The sequence below is a fragment of the Hippopotamus amphibius genome, chromosome 5 (assembly GCF_030028045.1).
Source record: "Hippopotamus amphibius kiboko isolate mHipAmp2 chromosome 5, mHipAmp2.hap2, whole genome shotgun sequence".
Lineage (NCBI taxonomy): Eukaryota > Metazoa > Chordata > Mammalia > Artiodactyla > Hippopotamidae > Hippopotamus > Hippopotamus amphibius.
In genome coordinates, this window is record NC_080190.1 from 132,740,903 (window position 1) to 132,763,398 (window position 22,496).

The 22,496-nt window shown below is 36.0% G+C and overlaps 1 protein-coding gene and 1 pseudogene across 1 annotated transcript in view; both read left to right on the forward strand.

The window, feature by feature from the left end:
* The window catches only part of DPY19L4 (dpy-19 like 4), a 72,523-nt gene that overhangs the window by 19,826 nt on the left and 30,201 nt on the right, over window positions 1-22,496 (forward strand). Inside the window, exons 4-8 of the mRNA XM_057737000.1 lie at window positions 1,393-1,517; window positions 3,700-3,790; window positions 4,066-4,187; window positions 4,297-4,442; window positions 15,878-16,001. Of these exons, the coding sequence (XP_057592983.1) occupies window positions 1,393-1,517; window positions 3,700-3,790; window positions 4,066-4,187; window positions 4,297-4,442; window positions 15,878-16,001 (608 nt within the window). The remainder of the gene's footprint in view (window positions 1-1,392; window positions 1,518-3,699; window positions 3,791-4,065; window positions 4,188-4,296; window positions 4,443-15,877; window positions 16,002-22,496) is intronic.
* Window positions 16,023-21,019, forward strand: LOC130853384 (60S ribosomal protein L22-like; annotated as a pseudogene).

Below are 22,496 nucleotides of genomic sequence, written 5' to 3' on the forward strand. Positions count from 1 at the left end.
TATTATGTAATTGTTGACTGTATTCCCCACACTCTACATTTCATTCCTGTGATTCATTTATTTTGCAACTATAAGTTTGTACCTCTCAATCTTCCTCACCTATTTCTCTCCTCCCTCCGCCTCTCTGCTCCCTGGCAACCACCTGTTTGTTCTCTGTATCTATGACTATGTTTCTGTTTTGTTACGTTTGTTCATTTGTTTTGTTTTTTGGATTCCACATGTAAGTGAAATTATACAGTATTTGTTATTATTATACTGAATTGTAATAGCTATAGCAGGACTAAATCATCCTGTGTGTAGAAAATTCAAATGTATTTTATGTTTTCGTCAAGTATTTACATATATACAACAGTTGTATGTGATATTTTATTTTTTTATATTTATTTTTATTATTTATTTTATTTATTCATTTGGTTGCGCCAGGTCTTAAGTTGCATCAGGCAGGCTCCTTAGTTGTGGTTTCTGGGCTCCTTAGTTGTGGCATGTGAACTCTCAGTTGCAGCTTGCATGTAGGATCTAGTTCCCTAACTAGGGATAGAACCCAGGCGCCTCCCCTGCATTTGGAGCTTAGAGTCTTAACTGCTGCACCACCAGGGAAGTCCGGTATGTAATGTTTTCAATACATAATCATCAAAAGTCATTGAATTGTACAATTTAAAGAGCTGTAATTCATAGTATGTAAGTTATTCCTCAATAAAAAGGTTTCTTGGTAAGGAAAAGAATAACAATAGTAATTCTGAATGAACATGTTTTTTCCCTCTAGTATTTGGTAGTACATTCCTTTTATTCCTTTTTTTTAAATTAATAGGGCTTTAATTTCAAAAACCATTTTCAATTTATAGAAGAATTGAGCAAATAGTACAGTACAGAGTTCCCATTTTACATGCCCCCCCACACACACATAGAATTTTCCCTGTTATTAACATTTTATTGTTAGTATGGTACATTTGTTACAATTAATGAACCAATACTAATACATTATTTTTAACTAAAGTCCATACTTTATTCAGATTTCCTTTGTGTTTGTCTAATGTCCTTTTCTATTCCAGGATCACATCCAGGATACCACATTACATGTAATTATCATGTCTCCTTAGATTACTCTTGGCTGTGACAGTTTCTCAGATTTTCCTTGTTTTTGATGACCTTGACAGTTTTGAGAAGTACTGGTCAGGTGTATTATAGGATGCCCTCCGTTGGAATTTGTCCGCTGTTTTTCTAGTAATTAGACTAAGATTATGGGTTTTGGGGAGGAAGACCACAGAGTTAGAATGCCTTTTTTGTCACATCATATCAAGAGTACATACTACCTTTGATTACTTTTTCTTTTTAATGGAAGTGCATAAATATAAATATTCCCCACAACTGATTACTTTTATTATGCTTTTTCAGATATATTATTTCAGCGCTTTGCAAAGATATTCATTGGCTGTCTTGCAGCAGTTACTAGTGGTATGATGTATGCTCTCTATTTATCAGCATACCATGAACGGAAATTCTGGTTTTCTAACAGGCAGGTAAGAAAAAAGAATTTTGAGCATGTGAACATTTGCTTTAATATTTAATACTAATTTAAATAATGTGTTTTCCAGGGAGTCAAAACATATGCATGAGAAGTATGACAAGTGCTTTCTTATGTTATGGCTGTAAGCCATTAGGAACAAAATGGTATGGAAGCTGTTTTGAGTCACACTATCAACCTTGAAAAATTTAATAGAATGTATTTCAAGGTCATAGAAGAAAGAATTGCTTTCCTTCATGTAATTGATTTATTAGGGACTTTTGATGACAGTGAAATGTTACGAAGTTTAGTCAGCTTTTTAGTAGTTTTGGTAGTTTATATTTAAGAAACAGTCTGTGGAAGTTTCAGCATCAAAATATTTTAATCTTTAGATTATATGATTAGAATGTTTTAAGGTACTGAAAATGATTAGCAGACATAACAGTGTTTATTAATATGTTGCCTCATATTAGTATGTTTCATGCTTGGTTTTAAATCATGTGCAACTCACAGACTCTTTACTTACTATGGTTATATTCATAATTCATTTGGCCTTTGAATAAGTTTGTTTTCAAACTTACTTTCACAATCATATATATCTGTAATATGCATTGGCAAAGTTCATGGTATTACTGCTTGACTCTATAAAGTTTTTTTGTTTTTGTTTTAGCCCAGACTCTTTTGTTGTTGTTCTTATTTTTGAGTGAGTAGTCAAGCTGCCTAAATGTTTTTAAGCCGTTGACTTATCTAACACCACCAAAACATTTAACTGAATAATTACTCACCTATATTGATTTGACCAAGGCTTTTGCATAGCCTATTTCCTTGAAAATGTTTTGAAGATTAACTATCGGTAGTTCTCAACGCTGGATGTACAGTAGAATCATCTAAGATGATTTAAAAAATAACGTCCCTCACAGATTCTTAAGTGGGGTAGGGGGAGTGTCTGGGGTCAATATTGCACAAAATCTTTCCATGTGATTCTCTTATGTAGGCAGAATCGAGAACAACAAAGATTTGAAAATCTGAAAGACATTCATCAAGAACCTTGTTTTTCAGAGCACTGTGATGAGCCAGGAGCATTGGCATCATCTGGGAGCTTTTTCCGAATTGCAGATTCTCAGGCCACACTTTAGAATCAGAATCTATGTTTGAATAAGATCTCTAGGAGTTTTACATGCACATTTAATTTGAGAAGCACTGATTAAGAGTTTACATCTTTGAAATTTTAGGAAGAAAAATCTGTATCAATTCATAAAAAATCATTTTGAGGAAATTTATTTAGACTGCTAAGCTTTAAATGAGAAAAAAAAAGGGTTCAGTTGTCACATAGATCTAGGAAAGACTTTATGGAGATTCATAGTGCATAATGAATACTGAAACTCTGCAAAGTCTTGCAATAAAGAAACTCATTTAACTTTCTTTAATCCAGCCTTTACGCAATTTATTTAACTATAGAACTCTTTTTAGGTAACGCCTCATTAATACCTTAGGAAGTTCTGTTGATCAAACTTTGGGGAAACTGCTCAGATATCTTTTGTATTAATTGATAAAATTATCCATGAAAATAAACACATTTCATTTTAAAAGGTTATAGATTTATGAAAGCTTGATTGAGCATTAAAAGCACAGTTTTCAATGTTTTTGACTACCTGTATTCTTGGTTCTGTATAGCCTAATTTTAGGAATTTTAAGATTTACTTACGTTTCTGAAAGTCCATTGGAAAAGCACTGATTAGTTATCTGCTGCTCTTGAAGAGCCCTAATTAAGGGCTTGCTGTTCTGGATACATAGGGAAATGAAATAGCAATAGAAAAATAGTACTTTCTTCTTAAACTTATGTTTTTATTATGATCTCTAATACCTCAGCAATCATTTTTTATTTCCTGCTATACTATTCTTGTTCTCCTTATGGTACTACTTTGGGTTTTCCTTCTGGATTTTTCTTATATATAATAGGCAAGTAACTTAGGAGTTAACAATCCAGTTTAAACCTTAGGTGTTTCATTATAGTGATTGCCAGATTATTGAAAAGTTTAACCTTATTAATATGGCCACTAGTGATTAAAGGAAAATTCAAACATGTCTTTAAATAAAAGGATAAGTAAATAGCATTAATTCGGAATATGAAGAGAGAAAAAGATTGCAGTTGAAATTTAAGACACTGGTATTTACATAATCACTTCATTTTCTTTTAGGAGCTTGAACGGGAAATCACATTTCAGGGTGACAGTGCCATTTATTACTCTTATTATAAAGATATGTTAAAGGCACCTTCATTTGAAAGAGGTATGATAACTATATTTGTATATTTAATAACAATATTTTCCTAAAATAAAACATTTTTCTTTTATGTGGGAGCCCTTGAACGTGGACATTTGTCTCAGAATGTAGTATTGCTTTTTCTTGTAGTTAATTTAAAAATTGGAAAAATGAGGCACAGGGTATTATATTTTGAGATCCTTCTTGATAATAGTTTAAAGTATTTAATGACCTCTGAATAACATGTTCAATTCTTGTAAAAGCAGAATAAATAATCTGGAGAAAAATTTTTCTGACTTTAGGTGTATATGAACTGACACACAATAACAAAACTGTATCTCTGAAGACTATAAATGCAGTGCAGCAAATGTCTCTATATCCAGAACTTATTGCCAGCGTTTTATATCAAGCAACTGGTAGCAATGTATGTGTCTCTTTTGATTTTAATATTTATTTTCTCACATATTTATGAATCCTCAAAATTTGGTACTGTCATCCTATTATCTCCTCTCTTTTTCCCCCCCCCCAATTAGGAGATTATTGAGCCAGTATATTTCTATATTGGCATTGTTTTTGGATTGCAAGGAATATATGTCACTGCTTTATTTGTTACAAGTTGGCTTATGAGTGGAACTTGGCTAGCAGGAATGCTAACTGTTGCATGGTTCATTATTAACAGGTAAGAAAGGTGTTTTTAGTTAACTTTTACAATTTTTTGTGACTGTGGTAGTCAGAGCTCTAAAAATGGCTCCCCCTCCTCCAAACCTTATATGCCCTGATTGCTACTTGTGAATATGAGGAGATATCATTCCTGTGATTATGTTATGTTATATGACATAGTTGACCTTAAGGTAGCAGGATTACCTGGTGGGCCTGATCTAATTGTGTGAGCCCTTAAAAGTGAGCAACTTTCTGTAGCTGGTACAGAAGGGAATTCAGAGATATTTGAAGCATGAGAAGGATTTGGTGCCTTGTTGCTGGGTTGAAGTGAGGAGGAAATGAATTCTGCCAACAACCAGTGAGCTTGTAAAAGGACTAAAAGCCGTGGATGAGAACTACAGCCCCAGTAGATGCTTCGATTTTAGTTCAAGGAGACTCTGAACAGAGAATTCAGCCATATTGTGCTGGGTTTGTAAGCTCACAAATTTGTGTTATTTTATCTTATTTTATTTTTTAAAAAATTATTTGCTTATTTATTTTATTTATTTATTTGGTTGTGCTGGGTCTTAGTTGTGGCTCACAGGCTCCTTAGTTGCAGCTCACCAGCTCCCTAGTTGCGGCATGAGGGCACCTTAGTTGTGGCATACGAACTCTTAGTTGCTGCATGCATGTGGGATCTAGTTCCCTTACTAGGGATTGAACCTGGGCCCCCTGCATTGGGAGTGCAGAGTCTTAACCACTGCACCACCAGGGAAATCCCAATTTGTGTTATTTTAAGCCTCTACATTCGTGGTCATTTGTCATGTAAAATTGAAAAATAATACACCCCACTCTATCTCTCTTTTTTCAACCATAGCAACATTGGCATACTTGAATATACCTCCTCTTTCCTCATCTATTTAAAATTGATGACATATCTTCATGAAAAGAAGGAAGAGGCATTAGATATATCAATTTTAAGTTAACCACTATATTAATCTATGACAGTGTGCTTTGAATTAATAAATCCATTCCTTTTGGTGATTAAAGGAGTCTCAGATCTTTAATAGTGAATACAAAGAGAGTAGGGGATGGGGCTTCGTTTAAGTGGAGGGCTAAAATTTTCTTGGCATTGATCAGTGTCAAAAATTTATTTTTTTAATGATCCTTTTTTTGTTTTTGAAAATGCTTCCTCTCCATAGCACTTTCCTCTCATAACACTTAACATGATTAAATTTTAGAAAATGAGACTTCTCTGTTATACTTTTTTTTCTTAATTTTCTCTTTTTATAAATTTATTTACTTATTGGCTACATTGCGTCTTTGTTGCTGCACACAGGCTTTCTCGAGTTGTGGCAAGCAGGGGCTACTCTTCATTGTGGTGCACGGGCTCCTCATTGTGGTGGATTCTCTTGTTGTGGAGCATGGGCTCCAGGTGCATGGGCTTCAGTAGTTGTGGCACACAGCCTCAATAGTTGTGGCTCACGGGCTCTGGAGTTCAGGCCCAATAGTTGTGGCACACAGGCTTAGTAGCTCCTTGGCATGTGGGATCTTCCTGGAGCAGGGATCAAACCCGTGTCCCCTGCATTGACAGGTGGATTCTTAACCACTGCGCCACCTAGGAAGTCCCTGTTACACGTTTTGTTTCGGCAACTGCCAAATGAAAAATATGGTAATTCCATGCTATTGAGTTTCAGATTTAGGGCTACATCTCTTACTGGGCTTTGTTTAGGGTCATATGCTGGCAATAATTTGCTGTAAGGGATTTTTTTTTTAATAGATTTATTTATTTGATTTATTTATTGGCTGTGTTGGGTCTTTATAGCTGCACACAGGCTTTCTCTAGTTGCTGAGAATGGGGGGCTACTCTTCATTGTGGTGCGTGGGTTCTTCATTGCAGTGGCTTTTCTTGTTGCAGAGAACGGGCTCTAGGGGCATGGTCTTCAATAGTTGCGGCACACAGACTCAATAGCTGTGGCTCACGGGCTCTAGAGCACAGTCTCAACAGTTGTGGTGCAACGGCTTAGTTGCTCTGTGGCATGTGGGATCTTCCCAGAGCAGGAATTGAACCCATGTCTCCTGCTTTGGCAGGCAGATTCTCAACCACTGTGCCACCTAGGAAGTCCCGATATAAGGGATTTTCAAAATCTTCCTTAGAAGTTTTCAAGTATAGCTATCTAGCTTTATGAGTTAAACATATCTCTTCTTACAAGTACAGGGATGAACCAAACTTTATTATTATAAAAGCAGTATATGTACATCATAAAAAAATTGAAACCAGCAAAAATAAAGTAATAACTTCACATTCCCACCACCTGGAGATCACTCAGCATTGTTTATATCTTGGTGCATATTCTTTTGGACCTTTTTCTATTGTGAATATGTGTGTGTTTGTATGTACATATTTGTGATATATGTATGTATATACATGTATATATATTTTTAACCAAGATGAGATATATTGCACATGCTGTTTTAATGCTGCTTTCCTTATTTAGAAGTCTCTGCCTTTACATTTCAATAACTTTTTTTTTTAATTTATTAATTTATTTGTTTTATTGGCTTTGTTGGGTCTTCATTGCTGCACACGGGCTTTCTCTAGTTGCGTCAAGCAGGGGCTACTCTGCCTTGTGCGCGGGCTTCTCGTTGCAGTGGCCTCTCTTGTTGCAGAGCATGGGCTCCAGGCGCGTGGGCTTCAGTAGCTGCGGCACATGGGCTCAATAGTTGTGGTTCATGGGCTCTAGAGCACAGGCTCAATAGTTGTGGCTCATGGGCTTAGTTGCTCCGCGGCATGTGGTATCTTCTGGGACAGGGATCGAACCCATGTCCCCTGCATTGGCAGGTGGATTCTTACCCACTGTGCCACCTAGGAAGTCCTCAATAACTTTTTTATCTTTTCTAATACCCAGCTAATATTAGAATTTCCTGGGTTGACCCCAAAATACCCTCTGTAGTTGGTTTATCCAAACCAGTATTTAATCCAGGACTATGTATTGCATCTGGTTGTTACATTCCTTAATTCTCTTTAAATCTAACATAGTCCCTTTTTTAAATGACAGTTGGCTTGTTGAAGGGACCAAGTCAGTCCTACAGAACGTCCCACCTTCTGGATTTTTCCTGTTGCTTCCTTGAGGTGTTATTTAATTTTCCATCAGTCTTCTGTGTTTGTGTAATCTGGAAGATATCTCTAAAGGCTTGATGGATTCAAGATAAACAGTTCTGGTTAGAATATATTGTAGATGATGTGGTTTTCATGTCCTGTGCTTTATAAATTACAGGGTATCTAGTTGGCCTAACCCTAGTGAAGATGAAATTGACTGCTATTTTGAAGGATGATAGTCTGATCTCTCCATTGAATAATAATGCTTTCCTCTTATGACTATAAAACAATCTTTGTGGTGTTCTGGGGCATCAAATGAGTGTTCTTTTCACCATTAGCCATATACCCAAGAGTTATAACTCCAGTTGACAGTCTTTGCCTAAATTAGTAGTTTTGTTAGGGTTTATAAAGTTAGATTTTTCTATTTTCATTAACTTCATTCTTCAAAAGTAGACTCTTTCTTTATTAACCAGGTTCTTTGGTTACCTTTAAATTCAGTTACTATTAGGAAGTTAGGACAAATGCTTAATTTCACTTTAATTACCAATTTCTTTGTAAGAGATTGTTTTAATAGCTGTCACATATAGTGATGAAAACCGTTTTCTGGTGTTCTCTTTTAAGCATCTTTCTATACTTAGTGATTTTCATTGATTCAATAGGGCTAAAATACATTACCATTATTATTCTTTTTCTTGCTTAAGTTGTTACAACTTTGGTCGATAGGGGTGCTTTCAGACTGAATCCCAAGTTCTTTTGACACATCTTCATTAATCTTTGAAAGCTGTCTTGTTTTCTGGCTCAGTAGGAAGAGCAGGCTCACCTTGTATATTCCTGTGAAAGATGTGCAATTAGCCTTTTCTCTCTGGAATAGTATTAGTATAGGGTAGTATTTAGAATAGTATTAGTATTAGAATAGTATTAGTATAGAATAGTATTAGAGAATCTGGTGTGGATGCTAGGGGTATAGATAACTTCTTGTTAAGTCAGAAACTGCCTGTTAGAGAATATTTTAAGTTGCCATGTACTCTTCTAAAATTTCATTAGCACACTCACAGAATTTATTTCAGTACTCATAGACTAGGTCTCGAAAGTTCTTGCTTTTTAGAGTGAAAGTATATTTCGTATACAACAAGCATTATTTAAAATAGAGACCTTCTAAAAGGATTGCTTTCTTGCCTATGTGATGCTTTAGTTATTGCTGTATAACAGATCAACCCAAAATTTAAGAGCTTAAAACAACAAATGTTATCTGCCACAATTTCTGAGGGTCAGGAATCCAGAGTGGCTTATCTGGGTGGTTCTGGCTCAAGGTTTCTTGTGAGGTTGAGGCAGTAGTTGGTAGGGTCTATAGTTATCTGAAGGTTTGACTGGCTTGGACCATTTTTACTTAGTTCAGTCATGTGGCTTGTGCAAGAAGCCTCAGTTCCTCGCTGGCTGTTGGCCTAGAAAGCCTTAGTTTCTCATCACATGGACCTCTGCAGAGGGCTGCTCACAACTTGGTTGCTGGCTTCCTTTAGAGTGAATGATCCAAAAGAGACTGGAGTGAATGTGTCATAGTGGAAGCCAGATATCTTTAATAACCTAATATTAGAAATGATAGAACATATTTAGAATATATAGAACATATAGAACTGCCATATTCTGTTGGTTATGCAGACTAACTGTGACACAGCATGGGAAGTGGATACACACACACGGTGTTAACACCAGGAGGCATGGACTATTGTGAACCATCTTGGAGGCTGGCTGTCACCTGCAGTGAATGTTAATATTCATTTCATTTAATCTCTAGATCTTTCTTCATCAGAATTTCAAAGAGAAAGACCAGACAACTTTTCCATGTAAAAATAACAGCAATGAAGAATAATAAGACACCCTGTCAAATAAAATATTTTAAAGATCTTAGAATTGTAAGGAAATTGCCTTATTTAATTATAGTTCGATTGCCTTATTAAATTGCCTTGTTTAATGACACAATATACCCTGGGTAGCTAGAGCAGGAGTTAGGTAGAAAAATTAATCTGATATATTCTGTTAAAATATATCTTTTAGCAGTTGAAACATAGCAAGCAGTTTTTTTCATTATGTGTTTGTTTTGCATTGTTTATTTTTTGTTGGGATATATTTTCCTTTTTTGGTTGTGCGGCATTTGGGATCTTAGGTCCCTGACCAGGGATTGAACCCGTGCCCCCTGCAGAGGAAGTGTGGAGTCTTAACCACTGGACCGTCAGGGAAGTCCCGTATTGGTATATATTTTATACTGCAAATATATATATATATTTTTTTAACTTTTTATTTTCTTATTTTTTACAATAAAGTGCATACATTTAGAGTGTACAATTTGGTCTCCCAATCTCCCAATTCATTCCCCCCCCCAACCCTCCCCGCTTTCCCCACTTGGTGTCCATATGTTTGTTCTCTACATCTGTGTCTCTATTTCTGCCTTGCAAATGGGTTGATTTGTACCATTTTTCTATAGTCCACATATATGTGTTAATATACAATATTTGTTTTTTTCTTTCTGACTCACTTCACTCTGTATGACAGTCTCTAGGTCCATCCATGTCTCTAAAAATGTCCCAGTTTCATTGCTTTTTACAGCCAAGTAATATTCCATTGTATGTATGTACCACGTCTTCTTTATCCATTCATCTGTTGATGGACATTTAGGTTGCTTCCATGTACTGGCTATTGTAAATAGTGCTGCCATGAACATTGGAGTGCATGTGTCTTTTTGAATTATGGTGTTCTCTGGGTATATGCCCAGGAGTGGGATTGCTGGGTCATATGGTAGTTCTATTTTTAGTTTTGCAAGGAACCTCCATAGTGTTTTCCATAGCAGCTGTATCAATTTACATTACCACCAGCAATGTAAGAGCGTTCCTTTTTCTCCACACCCTCTCCAGCATTTACTGTTTGTAGATTTTCTGATGATGCCCATTCTAGCAGGTGTGAGGTGATACCTCATTGTCGTTTTGATTTGCATTTCTCTAATAATTAGTGATGTTGAGCAGCTTTTCATGTGCCTCTTGGCCATCCGTATGTCTTCTTTGGAGAAATGCTTATTTAGGTCTTCTGCCCATTTTTTGATTGGATTGTTTGTTTTTTTGATATTGAGCTGGATAAACTGTTTACATATTTTGGAGATTAATCCTTTGTCTGTTGATTCATTTGCAAATATTTTTTCCCCATTCTGAGGGTTGTCTTTTGGTCTTGCTTATAGTTTCCTTTGCTGTGCAGAAGCTGTGAAGTTTCATTAGGTCCCACTTATTTATTTTTGTTTTTATTTCCATTATTCTAGGGGGTGGATCAAAAAAGATCTTGGTGTTATTTACATTGAAGAGTGTTCTTCCTGTGTTTTCCTCTAGGAGTTTTATAGTGTCTGGCCTTCATTTAGGTCTTTTATCCATTTTGAGTTTAGTTTTGTGTATGGTGTTAGGAAGTGTTCTAATTTCATTCTTTTACATGTCGCTGTCCAGTTTTCCCAGCATCACTTATTGAAGAGGCTGTCTTTTCTCCATTGTATATCCTTGCCTCCTTTGTCATAGATTAGTTGACCGTAGTTTATCTCTGGGCTTTCTTTCCTGTTCCATTACTGCAAATATATTTTAATGCCATGAAAGAATATGCTGTTTTTTAATTCATCAGCTTTGGTTTATATATGATTGCCTAGAAAAGTGTGAAAAGATATTATTAGTCCTCTGTTATATTAAGATTATTAGTTGTTCTTAGTGACATTTTGTGTTACTTGTACCTTAATATTAGAATTAGAAAGCAAGGTACTTCCGTGATGACACAGTGGTTAAGAATCCACCTGCCAATGCAGGGGACATGGGTTTGAGCTTTGCTCCAGGAAGATCCCACATGCCATGGAGCAACTAAGCCTGTGCACCACAACTACTGAGCCTGCGCTCTAGAGCCCTTAAGCCACAACTACTGAGGCCCTCACGCCTAGAGCCCGTACTCCGCAACAAGGGAAGCCACCGCAATGAGAAGTCCGCACATCACAATGAAGAGTAGCCCCCCTCACCACAACTAAAGGAAGCCCCTGCACAGCAATGAAGACCCAACACAGCTAACAAACAAACAAGCAAACAAATAAATATATAAACCTTTAAAAAAAAAGAATTAGCAGGATTGTAAAATACCTCCTGTTTGTTCAAACTAAAGGATGTAGGCATACTAGAAAATTCAAGAAAATTTCAGGAAATAGCACTGTGTGTACAGTAGTCGGGGGGGGGGGGGATTCAGAGGCAAATGACTCCCTTTGAACAGACTTATCACCAAAATGGGCTAACCTGAGTCCAGTCTTCATGTATAAACAATATAGAAATTGCTCTTGGTCTCCACTGATCTTCTTATCTACAAATATATACCTGAGAATCACTTTCAGTGGACACATGTTTATATTTGAAGAGCAAAGAAAATATATCTGATTAAAAGTCTGTACTAAGGGGACTTCCCTGGTGGCGCAGTGGTTAAGAATCCACCTGCCAATGCAGGGGACACAGGTTCGCGCCCTGGTCCGGGAAGATCCCACATGCTGCAGAGCAGCTAAGCCCCTGTGCCACGACTACTGAGCCTGTGCTCTGGAGCCCATGCTCCGCAACAAGAGAAGTCACCGCAATGAGAAGCCCACACATGCAACAAAGAGTAGCCCCCGCTCACCGCAACTAGAGAAAGCCCATGCCCAGCAACAGAGACCCAATGCAGCCACTAAATAAATGAATAAATGAATAAATGAATAAATGTCTTTACTAAGTTTAATCTTTGGCCAAAAAAGCATAACTATGCACATTGGTGATTAATGAAAGGGTAAGATGCAAGGAATGCACATGTCCCAGAGTTAACAGAAAATAATGGTAACACATGGTATTGGGTCTGTACTAATGATATTAGTATACTCTGAATACTTGTGGAAGTATAAGGTTTTTAAATTTTAGATGCCAGTTTTCCCCAGGAATTTCATTTTATTCCAAGGAAGTAATTCAGAAAAGAAGGAAAAGTTTCACTGGTTCAACTTATTTATTGTAGTATTATTTGTAATAACATGAAAAATTAGAAAACAACCTAAATATAAGGGAATGGTTAGGTAAATTGTAATATGTCAGTGCAAAGGAACATATAGCCATTAGAAGTTATACTGATATTGCATAAGTGTTTTTCAACTTTCACACATTATAGATTGACATGCCAAGCTGTTTTTCACGTCTAATCTAAATCAGTGTTTTTCAAACTTCAGTTATATATGTTTAAAACTTGATAATCTTGGATTCCATGTGTTGATTTAAATAATTTGAATGATAATGCTACTTAAATATAAAACATAAAACTGTTTTTAAGCTCCTTAATGCTTAAAACACTAATGCTATTATTGAAACCAGTTTACTAATGAAGTAACAAGCCAGTAAAATATTAACTGAAAACTTTAATGTGAAAAATGATATTTTGCTAAAGCCAAACTTCTACTGTCAGTCCAGTAAGGTCTTTTGAGTATGACATACCTACATAGTTGGGTACCATGAGATGACTCAGTTCTTATCATGTGTCTCTGTTCAGTCCAAGATGAAATCTCTTTTTTTTTTTAACCACAGTGATCAGTACATCATTTTGTTTTTACTTGGCAATACAATCATTTAGTATTAAGACTATCTCATTTTTTTTTTTTCTGATTAGCCCAAGCCAATTGAAGTAGTACTGTGTTACCAATTGGATTGTTAACACAAACCTGGAAGTGAATCCTGAAATCTTTTGGCAATAGTGAGTTACAAAGGGTCTTCCAAGTGGTTCAGGTTATGCTTATACTATGATGTGTTTAAAATGAAAACACGAAAATTCAGAGTTGGCTGATCTCTGGGAATGTATCCGTAGACCCAGTTGATAAAAGTAGTTATTACTTGAACTGCTGGTTTGTGGTGCTGTCTGCTAGACTCTGCCACTGGGGAGAAAAAGTGAGTCTCATTGGATTTTGTCACATCCCACTATTAGTCTTCTGGTTCTCAGTACCACCAGGCATGGTGTGGGGAAGAGCATGAGTAGCACAGGTGTTCAGGACTTTGGCCATGAGGAACCTTGTTCAGGTGTAGAAATTAACAAGCAGAGACCCTACACAGTTTTTGCTGCAATGACTAGAAGAGGTTCCCTTTATTCCTTCTCCAGACAGTGTTTCTGGTGCAGAGTTTTAAAGGTTTCACTGCACTAATCTGTGTGTTGGGGAGGGGTAGTGAGTGAGTCTTTGGAATGAGGATTGCCAGGTTCAGCTTCCCAATTCTGGGCTGATAGAGTGGTTGGCAGAGTCCTGACCTGAGAATAGACATCCTTTCCTTTGTACTTTCTGACTTGTGACATGTGACTATCTTGTTTTGTCTTTTAGAAAGCTTTCACAACAATTTTTCAGAAATAATATTTTATGAAAATAGGTGGCCTTTAGAATACATGATGTTCACTAAATGGTATTGCAGCAATCAAATCTGGAAAAGCAAGCAATACTTATTGCACACATAGTAAAATAAATTCCAGTTGGATTAAGGAATTAAAAGTAAACAGTGAAACCAATGATCACTATACAAAAACATTGGTTCCTGTTTTTAAAAACTGTTTGTAATAGGTAAAGTCGACAATGTAAGTGTATAACAATAGGAACTGGTTAGATTATGATAAATCTGTACAGTTATGTGCCATGAGCATTCAATATTCTTGAAGTATATTGACATATATACTGTGGAAAGATGCTCATAATATATTAAGTAAAAATAGTTCATTACAGAGTTATGAAAGACATAAGATCTAATACTGTTTACTAGGTTCTAGACACTGTACTGAGTTTTTTCCAGCTTTTATTTCATTTGATCTTCATGTTTTTAATATGTGTGTATATATATGTGTGTGTGTGTATTCAATTACATATACATTCATAGAACACATATTTTCTAATACCTTTTAGCGATTTTATTGAGATGTAATAGACATAGAATAAACTTGTACATATTTAAAATGTACAAGTTGATAATTTTAGACATTTAGACACACTTGTTAAACCATCAACAAAATCAGTATAATACATATTATCACACCCAAAGTTTTGTTGTGTTTCTTGGTAATGTCTCCCTCTTTCCTCTTCTTATCTCACCTCTGCTGCTATTCCACTGTCTTCAGGAAACCAATGATCTGCTTTCTGTCACTGTAAATTAGTTTACATTTTCTAGAGTTTTATATGAATGGAGTCATACGGCATATACTTTTTTGGTTTTGTATTCCACTCAGCATAATTATTTTGAGGTTCATGTATGTTGAGTGTATCAATAGTTCATTTTTATTGCTAAGTAGTATCCTATTGAATGGATCTACCACATTAAGAAAATTTTTTAAAAATTTATTTTATTTATTTTTTTGGCCGTGCCACGTGGCTTGTGGGATCCTAGTTCCCCAGCCAGGGGTTGAACCCAAGCCCTTGGCAGTGGAAGCACAGAGTGCCAACCACTGAACCGCTAGGGAATTCCCTATGTAACAATTTGAACTAAATTACATGCTTGTTTGCATTAGGAGAATTATGCAGCAATTTTCATGAAGTTTTTTAAGCAATAGCACGGTTGTTTTTTGTGTGGGAAATAGCCATTGGATTTATGAGATCCAGATTTAATTATTGTTGGGAAGGGAGTCCACTGTGGTGTGAGGATATGCGTAGGAGACAACAGGTTTTCAATGAAAACTGATAGAGGAGAACCTGAGGAGGAGCCTGCAAAGACATTCTGTGTTTGTGATTCTGGAGATTTTCAAAGCTCTCTAGATCTATCATGTAAAGGACTACTGTAATGTTAATTCTGGGTTTCCTGCTGATTGAAAAGAGTATTAAACTAGGTAACAGAAGATATGCATTGTGCCACCTACTAGCTGTATGACCTAAGTCATCACCACCCTGAGCTTCATGTTCCTTTTGTATAAGGGTTAGTATAAGAACTGTGGCTCTGCCAGGCCTGCTAGTTATGTAGTGCACGTTGTGTTCTAGAGAGAGATAGCCATCCCATTAAGGGAAGAGAGGGTGGGGACTGAGCTCCAGTATACTCTGCAACAAGCTGTGTATTGTAGTATGAGGCTGTATCTGCCCAGAGCAGGGATGCCTTTTTTAAATTCTCACAGAGGCCCATCTATTCATCAAGCAGATACAGCAGCACTAAGTCTTCCTGGGTAGGAGGTAAGGTAGGGGTGAAACACTATTAATTTGTTCAAAGATGCTGTATAGGTAATGATGGCTTTGTCCATGCCTACCTCACAGGATATGGAGAACAATGAGATGTGTGTGACAGTGCCTTGAATAGTATAGTGTTGCACAAATACAATGTCTTGCTATTTTGCTGTTCATCTGTGGTTTATTTTAGGGTAGATACAACAAGAATTGAATACTCCATTCCTTTAAGAGAAAACTGGGCACTACCGTATTTTGCATGCCAAGTTGCTGCACTTACAGGCTATTTAAAAAGCAACTTAAATTCTTATGGAGAGGTAAGATACAAATTTATTTGTCACAATTAATTCTAATGTATTGCAAATGTGGTACATAATTTTAAAACTATTCATATTGAGTTATATTCAGTGAAATCTAGTTACTACACAATAAAGGATATAGTTGGGCAGTCTTGTATAACTGTTATTCTGTAATCTGATTGACAGTAAATTATATTCAGGAGAAAGGAGATGTTACATTGTTTTAGTGCAGTTACTTGACAAATATATGAAGAATATCTTGTTTTGAAAATTAATGTCTTGTTATTTTATCATTTCTCTCACTTCTGGAACATTTGATGGCCTTTAATCATCACGAGTTGAAGAATATTAATGAAGATATAAAGAATGACTACAAGTGACAGCAGTGGTAGCAGTGCATATTTTGTTTGCCCTTATGTTTTCTGTGTGACTGAGGTGGAGGAAAACTAGTGAGCTTCAGGAGACTGTCCTGGATAGTTTAGATTCTTACTTTTGTTGTTGTTGCCACCATAAACCCTTTCAGCAGTCAAATGAAGCTTAGAGATTCTGTCTCAGAATAATGATTTTAAATGCATAAAATAAATGTGATTATAAAAGGCCACCAATTAGCAGTTAAATGGACTTATATGTAGCAGTCCTTTGACAGTCTGTCTGTCTGTCTTGGGTTAAGAATTCTGGGTAGAAAAAGGGACTGTAGGGACCTGGTTGGCTAGGAAGTAGGATTCACTTATGGTTCCTTTTTGAAATCGCTGAAAAATGTTCTCTCCTCCTTTCAGTGATGTCACATGTCCTGAGCATAGCAAACTTTATTTCATTTTTTATAGCACTAGTATTTCCTTTTACCTAAAAAAATAAGAACACGTTTCAGATTTGTAATATTCCTTTTGTTGGGTTTGCATAAAGAGCTTTCTGAGAAAATATTTTCTATGATAGTGAGGGAGTCTTTGAGTGTTTTCCTGTTAGATTGTGCAGCCTTCTCCTAGGAAAGAATAGTTCTTCGATTTTTTAGTAAAAGAGTATAATACAGCAAAATGAACTGCCTAAGCTTCTTTTTTATTTACCATTATTTTGAATTAATATGAAAGTTTTGTTGCCCAAAAAAAAGGTTTATCAAATATTTATTTTATTTATTTACTTTTTGGCAATACCGTCCAGCTTGTGGGATCTTAGTTCCCTCACCAGGGATCGAACCCATGCCCGCTGCAGTAGAAGTGCAGAATCCTAAACACTGGACTGCCAAGGAATTCCCTATCAACTATCTTTTTAATAAAACCATTATTCTTATTTATTTTAAAAGGAGATTTGGAAAAGGTAGAGTGAAGTGTAAATTTATTTTTTTCCTTCTATCTTTATATTTTTCTGAATATCTTTTTTCTTGCCATGTATGTATTCTTTCTAGTATTTTTTAAAATTCTAATTTTTTTAAGTTAAAAAGGTAATACCTCTGCATTATACAGATGGTAAAAAAAAAAATTCAATCAGTGCAAATGGATAGATATACAGTGAAAAGTGTATTTCCCTTCAGTTCACTGTTGTTTACTAAGGACTCTTGGTGCTTTTTGAGGGGATCCAAGAATAGCTTATACTCCTATTTTAGTTTTCATTTTGTTTCTCCTTTTTTATTTAACTACAATTATTTTTCTCTATTTTGAAAGTATTCCATAATATTCTCCCTTCTCCCCTCCCTTCCTTTCTCTTTTTTCCTCTCTTAGTATTAAGGTAAAGGGGGAAAACTGTACTTATCAGCTATTTGATTATTTATAAATAACCATTCATCTGGTACTCAAGAGTACACAGCAAGGGCAAAATATCTATGTAGATATTAAAGGGGTAACAATATTAAGAATTCTATAAAAACACGGCAGTAAAAAAAAAAAAAAAAGCAAGTTGACTATGGTGTATTCTTAACCCTTCAACTCAATTTTTTAAAAAGCAAAACAGCCCTTTCTGCCTCCACTGCTGCCATGGCGCCTGTGAAGAAGCTTGTAGCACAGGGAGGCAGAAAAAAAAAAAAAAGCAGGTCCTGAGGTTTACTCTTGACTGTACCCATCCTGTAGAAGTTGGGGACACGGATGCTGCCAATTTTGAGCAGTTTCTTCAGGAGAGAATTAAAGTGAATGGAAAAGCTGGGAATCTTGGTGGAGGTGTTGTAACATTTCAAAGAAGCAAAAGCAAGATTACGGTAACTTCTGAGGTGCCTTTTTCCAAAAGGTGTTTGAAATATCTCACCAAAAAATATTTGAAGAAGAATAATGTGCGTGATTGGTTACAAGTGGTTGCTAACAGCAAAGAAAGTTATGAATCGCGTTACTTCCAGATTAATCAAGATGAAGAGGAGGAAGATGAGGATTAAAACTAGATTATCTGATATATTTTGTAAGAGTTCTTGAATAAAACTTAAAAACCAAAAAATATATATATGTAAAAAGTAAAAGTGTCCAATCTTTCAATTGTGTTTGCTTCCCTTGAACTCAGCCTATACTCACACACGCCTTTGTGTGTGTGTTAAAATCTAAAGAAGGTTTGTACCTGAATTAATAGTATTGTATCAGTGTCAATTTCCTGGTTTTCACAGTGTATTATGGTCGTGTAAGATATTGTCATTGAGGGAAACTGGGTGAGGGAGTCCATGGGAATTCTTTATACTATTTTTGTAAGTTCATGTGAACTGATTCAAACTAAACATATATATGTATTTTTTTTTTTTTTTGGCACACGGGCTTAGTTGCTCCGCGGCATGTGGGATCTTCCTGGAGCTGGGATTGAACCCGTGACCTCTGCATTGGCAGGCGGATTCTTAACCACTGCGCCACCTAGGAAGCCCCTATATATGTATTTTTTATTATAACTTTTTTACATGCATTCCTTTTCTGGGGGAAGAATGTGGAGTTGTATGAATTTTTATCATGTGAGTTTCGAGTAACTGTCACCATAATCAGGATGTGTACATATATGTAAATACACACACACACACACACACACACACACACACACTATACATCACTATGTTACCCCTTAATAGTTACATCTTTCCCTCAGCCCTAACCTCTGGCAACCATTGATTTGCTCTTTATCGCTGTAATTTGTCACTTTGAAAGGTTATATAAATAGAATCCTATAGTATGTTATCCTTCAAGATTGACTTTTTTCATTCAGCCTAATGCTGTAAACATCTATCCAAGTTGTTGCATGTACCAGTAGTTTGCTCCTTTTCGATACTGAGTACTATTATAGCAACATGGATATTGTAATCATATATTGTGTACTTTGCTCTTGAGGCTATATCTCATGGTCCCAGTTGCATCAGGATATCCAAGCTCAGATCTTTTGTGCAATTGACCTGGAGCCATCCAGAGATATCTGTGGTTGATTACTGAAACTCATTTAATGTTCCTTAAGTAACATATATGAAAAAGCTGACAATAAAGACATAGTTGAAAAAGAAGTGAGAAAGGCAAGGGGTAGATAAGAGTGCATAGAATTTTGAAAATGTCCAGAGAAAGGAGAAACTTAGGTCATTTTCCAGATTGTGTTTGACATGTGTTTCTATTATTACTATTATTATTATTATTAAATCTGGCTGCATGCAAGACCTTAGTTCCCTGACCAGGGATCGAACCTAGGCCCCACCTGGCAGGGAAAGCATGGAGTCCTAACTACTGAACTGCCAGGGCATTGCCTCTATCATATTTTCACTGCATGTTCTTAGAGTAGTTTGAGTTTCATTACAGTGTAGCTTTTCCCTAGCATCCCCAAAGTAATCTCTAAGTGGCCAGTAGGTTAATTAGGCTGAATCTAGATCTGACCCTTCATTGATTTCTGAAACTGATTTTTCTGAGGGTAATGGTTTTAGGCCTGGTTATTGCAGTTCTGTTGTTCCACATTAGAAGATTTCCAGAACACTTTCTTTACAGCTGTGGTGACAGAGCAGAAGCTTACATATTCTATTAGTGCTGAGCCCTTCTGGACTTTGCACTTGATGTTTGATCAACTGGTGGAATTTTTCCATCTCTTACATTTGGTTATCTGGTCTTAATCTTATTCAGGATTCTGGAAAATTCTTATACCTGCTGATGGTTTGAGGTATTTCTGAATCTGGAATTTATCATTGAGTATAGTCAGCTGAATCTGAAAGATTTAGTTTTAGAGAACACAGATCTTAGGTTTCCTGACTTGACTCTTATTGTCCTTTCACTGTTCTTATCAGAACCAAGCCTTTTGACACTATGGCTGATGGAGGAATTGGGAATAAATGGTAGATTCCTAGAAGTTGAGACTGTTGCTAGAAATATGCTAAGACTTGGTTCTCACTAAGCGATCACTTGGGAGATGACATTTGGAAGGACAAAATCGATTTTAGCCAGGCATATTTCAGGCAGTGGCAGTGAAATCCTTGTGTTTAGTACTTTAGCAGAGGAAAACAGCTGAGTTTTATATGGTTGACAGTAAGAACTTTGAGAACAGGTAAGGCCACACTCTGCTGAAAGGAAATGAAAAAAAGCAATGGACTTTTTTCCATGGAGAGTGGAATGGGCTGAAACATAAATAGACTAATCAAATGGAAGCTCTTAGGAAAAATATGAAGCACCATGGAAGTGAAAATATTATAGTCTAGAGTGAAAGGAGTTACTTCCACTGTAACTAAAGCCCAGCAGTCAAATCTAGTAAAAGCCACCATTTGAAAATATTTATTACTTTATTTCTTTTGGGGTGAAAGAAAATTGTGCTGAATTTTCTTTTTTTCTTTGTCTTCCTGAAGTTCTCTGTGTTGTTGAACACTGAAGGGGCAAGTGGTTGATTTCTCTCTGGAGTGCTTAATTTAAGATCTTGTTGTTTTCATAAGGATTTAATAATGATTATGTGATTTAAAAACAAGTTTCAAAAGTTGTATAGCCTTAAAGTGGAACCAGTAACAGAGCAGCAAAATTTGAGGTTGTTACCTCATTGATTTTTATCAAATAGGTGTTGATATTTAGTTTCTTTTTTTTTGTTTCCCCTAGAGGTTTTGCTACTTGTTGATGAGTGCTTCAACTTACACCTTTATGATGATGTGGGAGTACAGCCACTATCTCTTGTTTCTTCAAGCAATATCTCTCTTCTTGCTAGATAGTTTTTCACTGGAACAAAGCGAAAAGGTATTATGGCATTTCAAAGTCATGATTTTAAATCTAGGGAATAAATGTTTTTATATGGTTGTATAAAACCATTTAGCTTTTAAGCTTATGTTGAAATGCTTTAATAGGCTGTGATTTATACTTCTACTCAAAAGGTTGCTAAACTCATTCTCCCCTAGTCCTTTTAGAAACACTTTGAAATTCCCTTAAACATGGTCTGCTTAACCAAAGTCACCTCATGCTTCCTCTCTATTTATAGCCATTTCTCCATTTTCTCTTTGTTTCTTTAAAAAAATTTGAAAAAAAAGGTGAAATATAGGACACGTATAAAAGAGTATATATATGTCATATCTACAGTGTATAGAAAAAATATGTGTATTTGAACACCCAGGCCAAGAAATGGAACACATGAATACCCTAGAAGCCCCTTTTCCCAGTCACCTCCTGCTCCCTCCCCACCAGAGGCTAACTGTCCTGAATTTTGTTAATCCTTTCCTTCTTTTTATTTATGTTTTTTTAATCACCTATCTATGTATTCCTTAAAATATGTTGTTAAATAATATATTGTCTATTTTTGCCTGATTTGCTTTTGAGATCCATCCATGGTGATGTACAGAGCTATATTTCATTCATTTTTATTTATTGATCTATTCTATTGCTGATGAATATTTCTGGTTTTTCCAGTTTATTATTCATATGACCAATGCTGCTATAAGCATTCTTACACATGTCACTTGGCACAGAAGTGCAAGATTTTTCTAGAATATATACCTTTTAGTGGAATTACAAGTCAAAGGGTGTGTGCATATTCAATCTAACTAGAAATACCAGACCTTTCCCCAGAATGGTTTTACAGTTTATACTTCTGTCAGCAGTGAAGGTTCCCATAAACATTTTGTTCCTTTGTTTCTTTCTCTTTTTTGCCCTCTCTTATCTTTGTTTTCTTTATTTATAAACATTTATTGAGTATTTAATATGTTGTCTAAGCCAGAAATTTGGGAATCTTCTTGCTCTTTTCTTCCTTTTCTTCAGATGGTCCAAAATTCTGATGAGTACCAACGTTTAGTTTATTTTAGTAGAGAGAATTTAATATAAACAATCATTAACCAAGTGTAAAGCTGTTAGCTTGTTAAATGAAAGGGTAATAAGTACCTGAAAGTATTATGGAGGTAGCAGCCTCAGGAAGCAGCTACCACCCCTTGAGCTGAGGGATCAAAGGAAGAATTTGGGATTATTAAAACTTAGAAGCTTAGAGGAGGGTACCCCGTGACGCTGAAACAGACTTCTGGGGAGGGGCCGCTACCTACTTTGCTGGTATGTCTGAACTGGAGAGAAGGGCTCTGTGGAAATGGGACCCAGGCTTCTGAGAATGGTACTCTGGCCAGCTGATGCTGCTGTC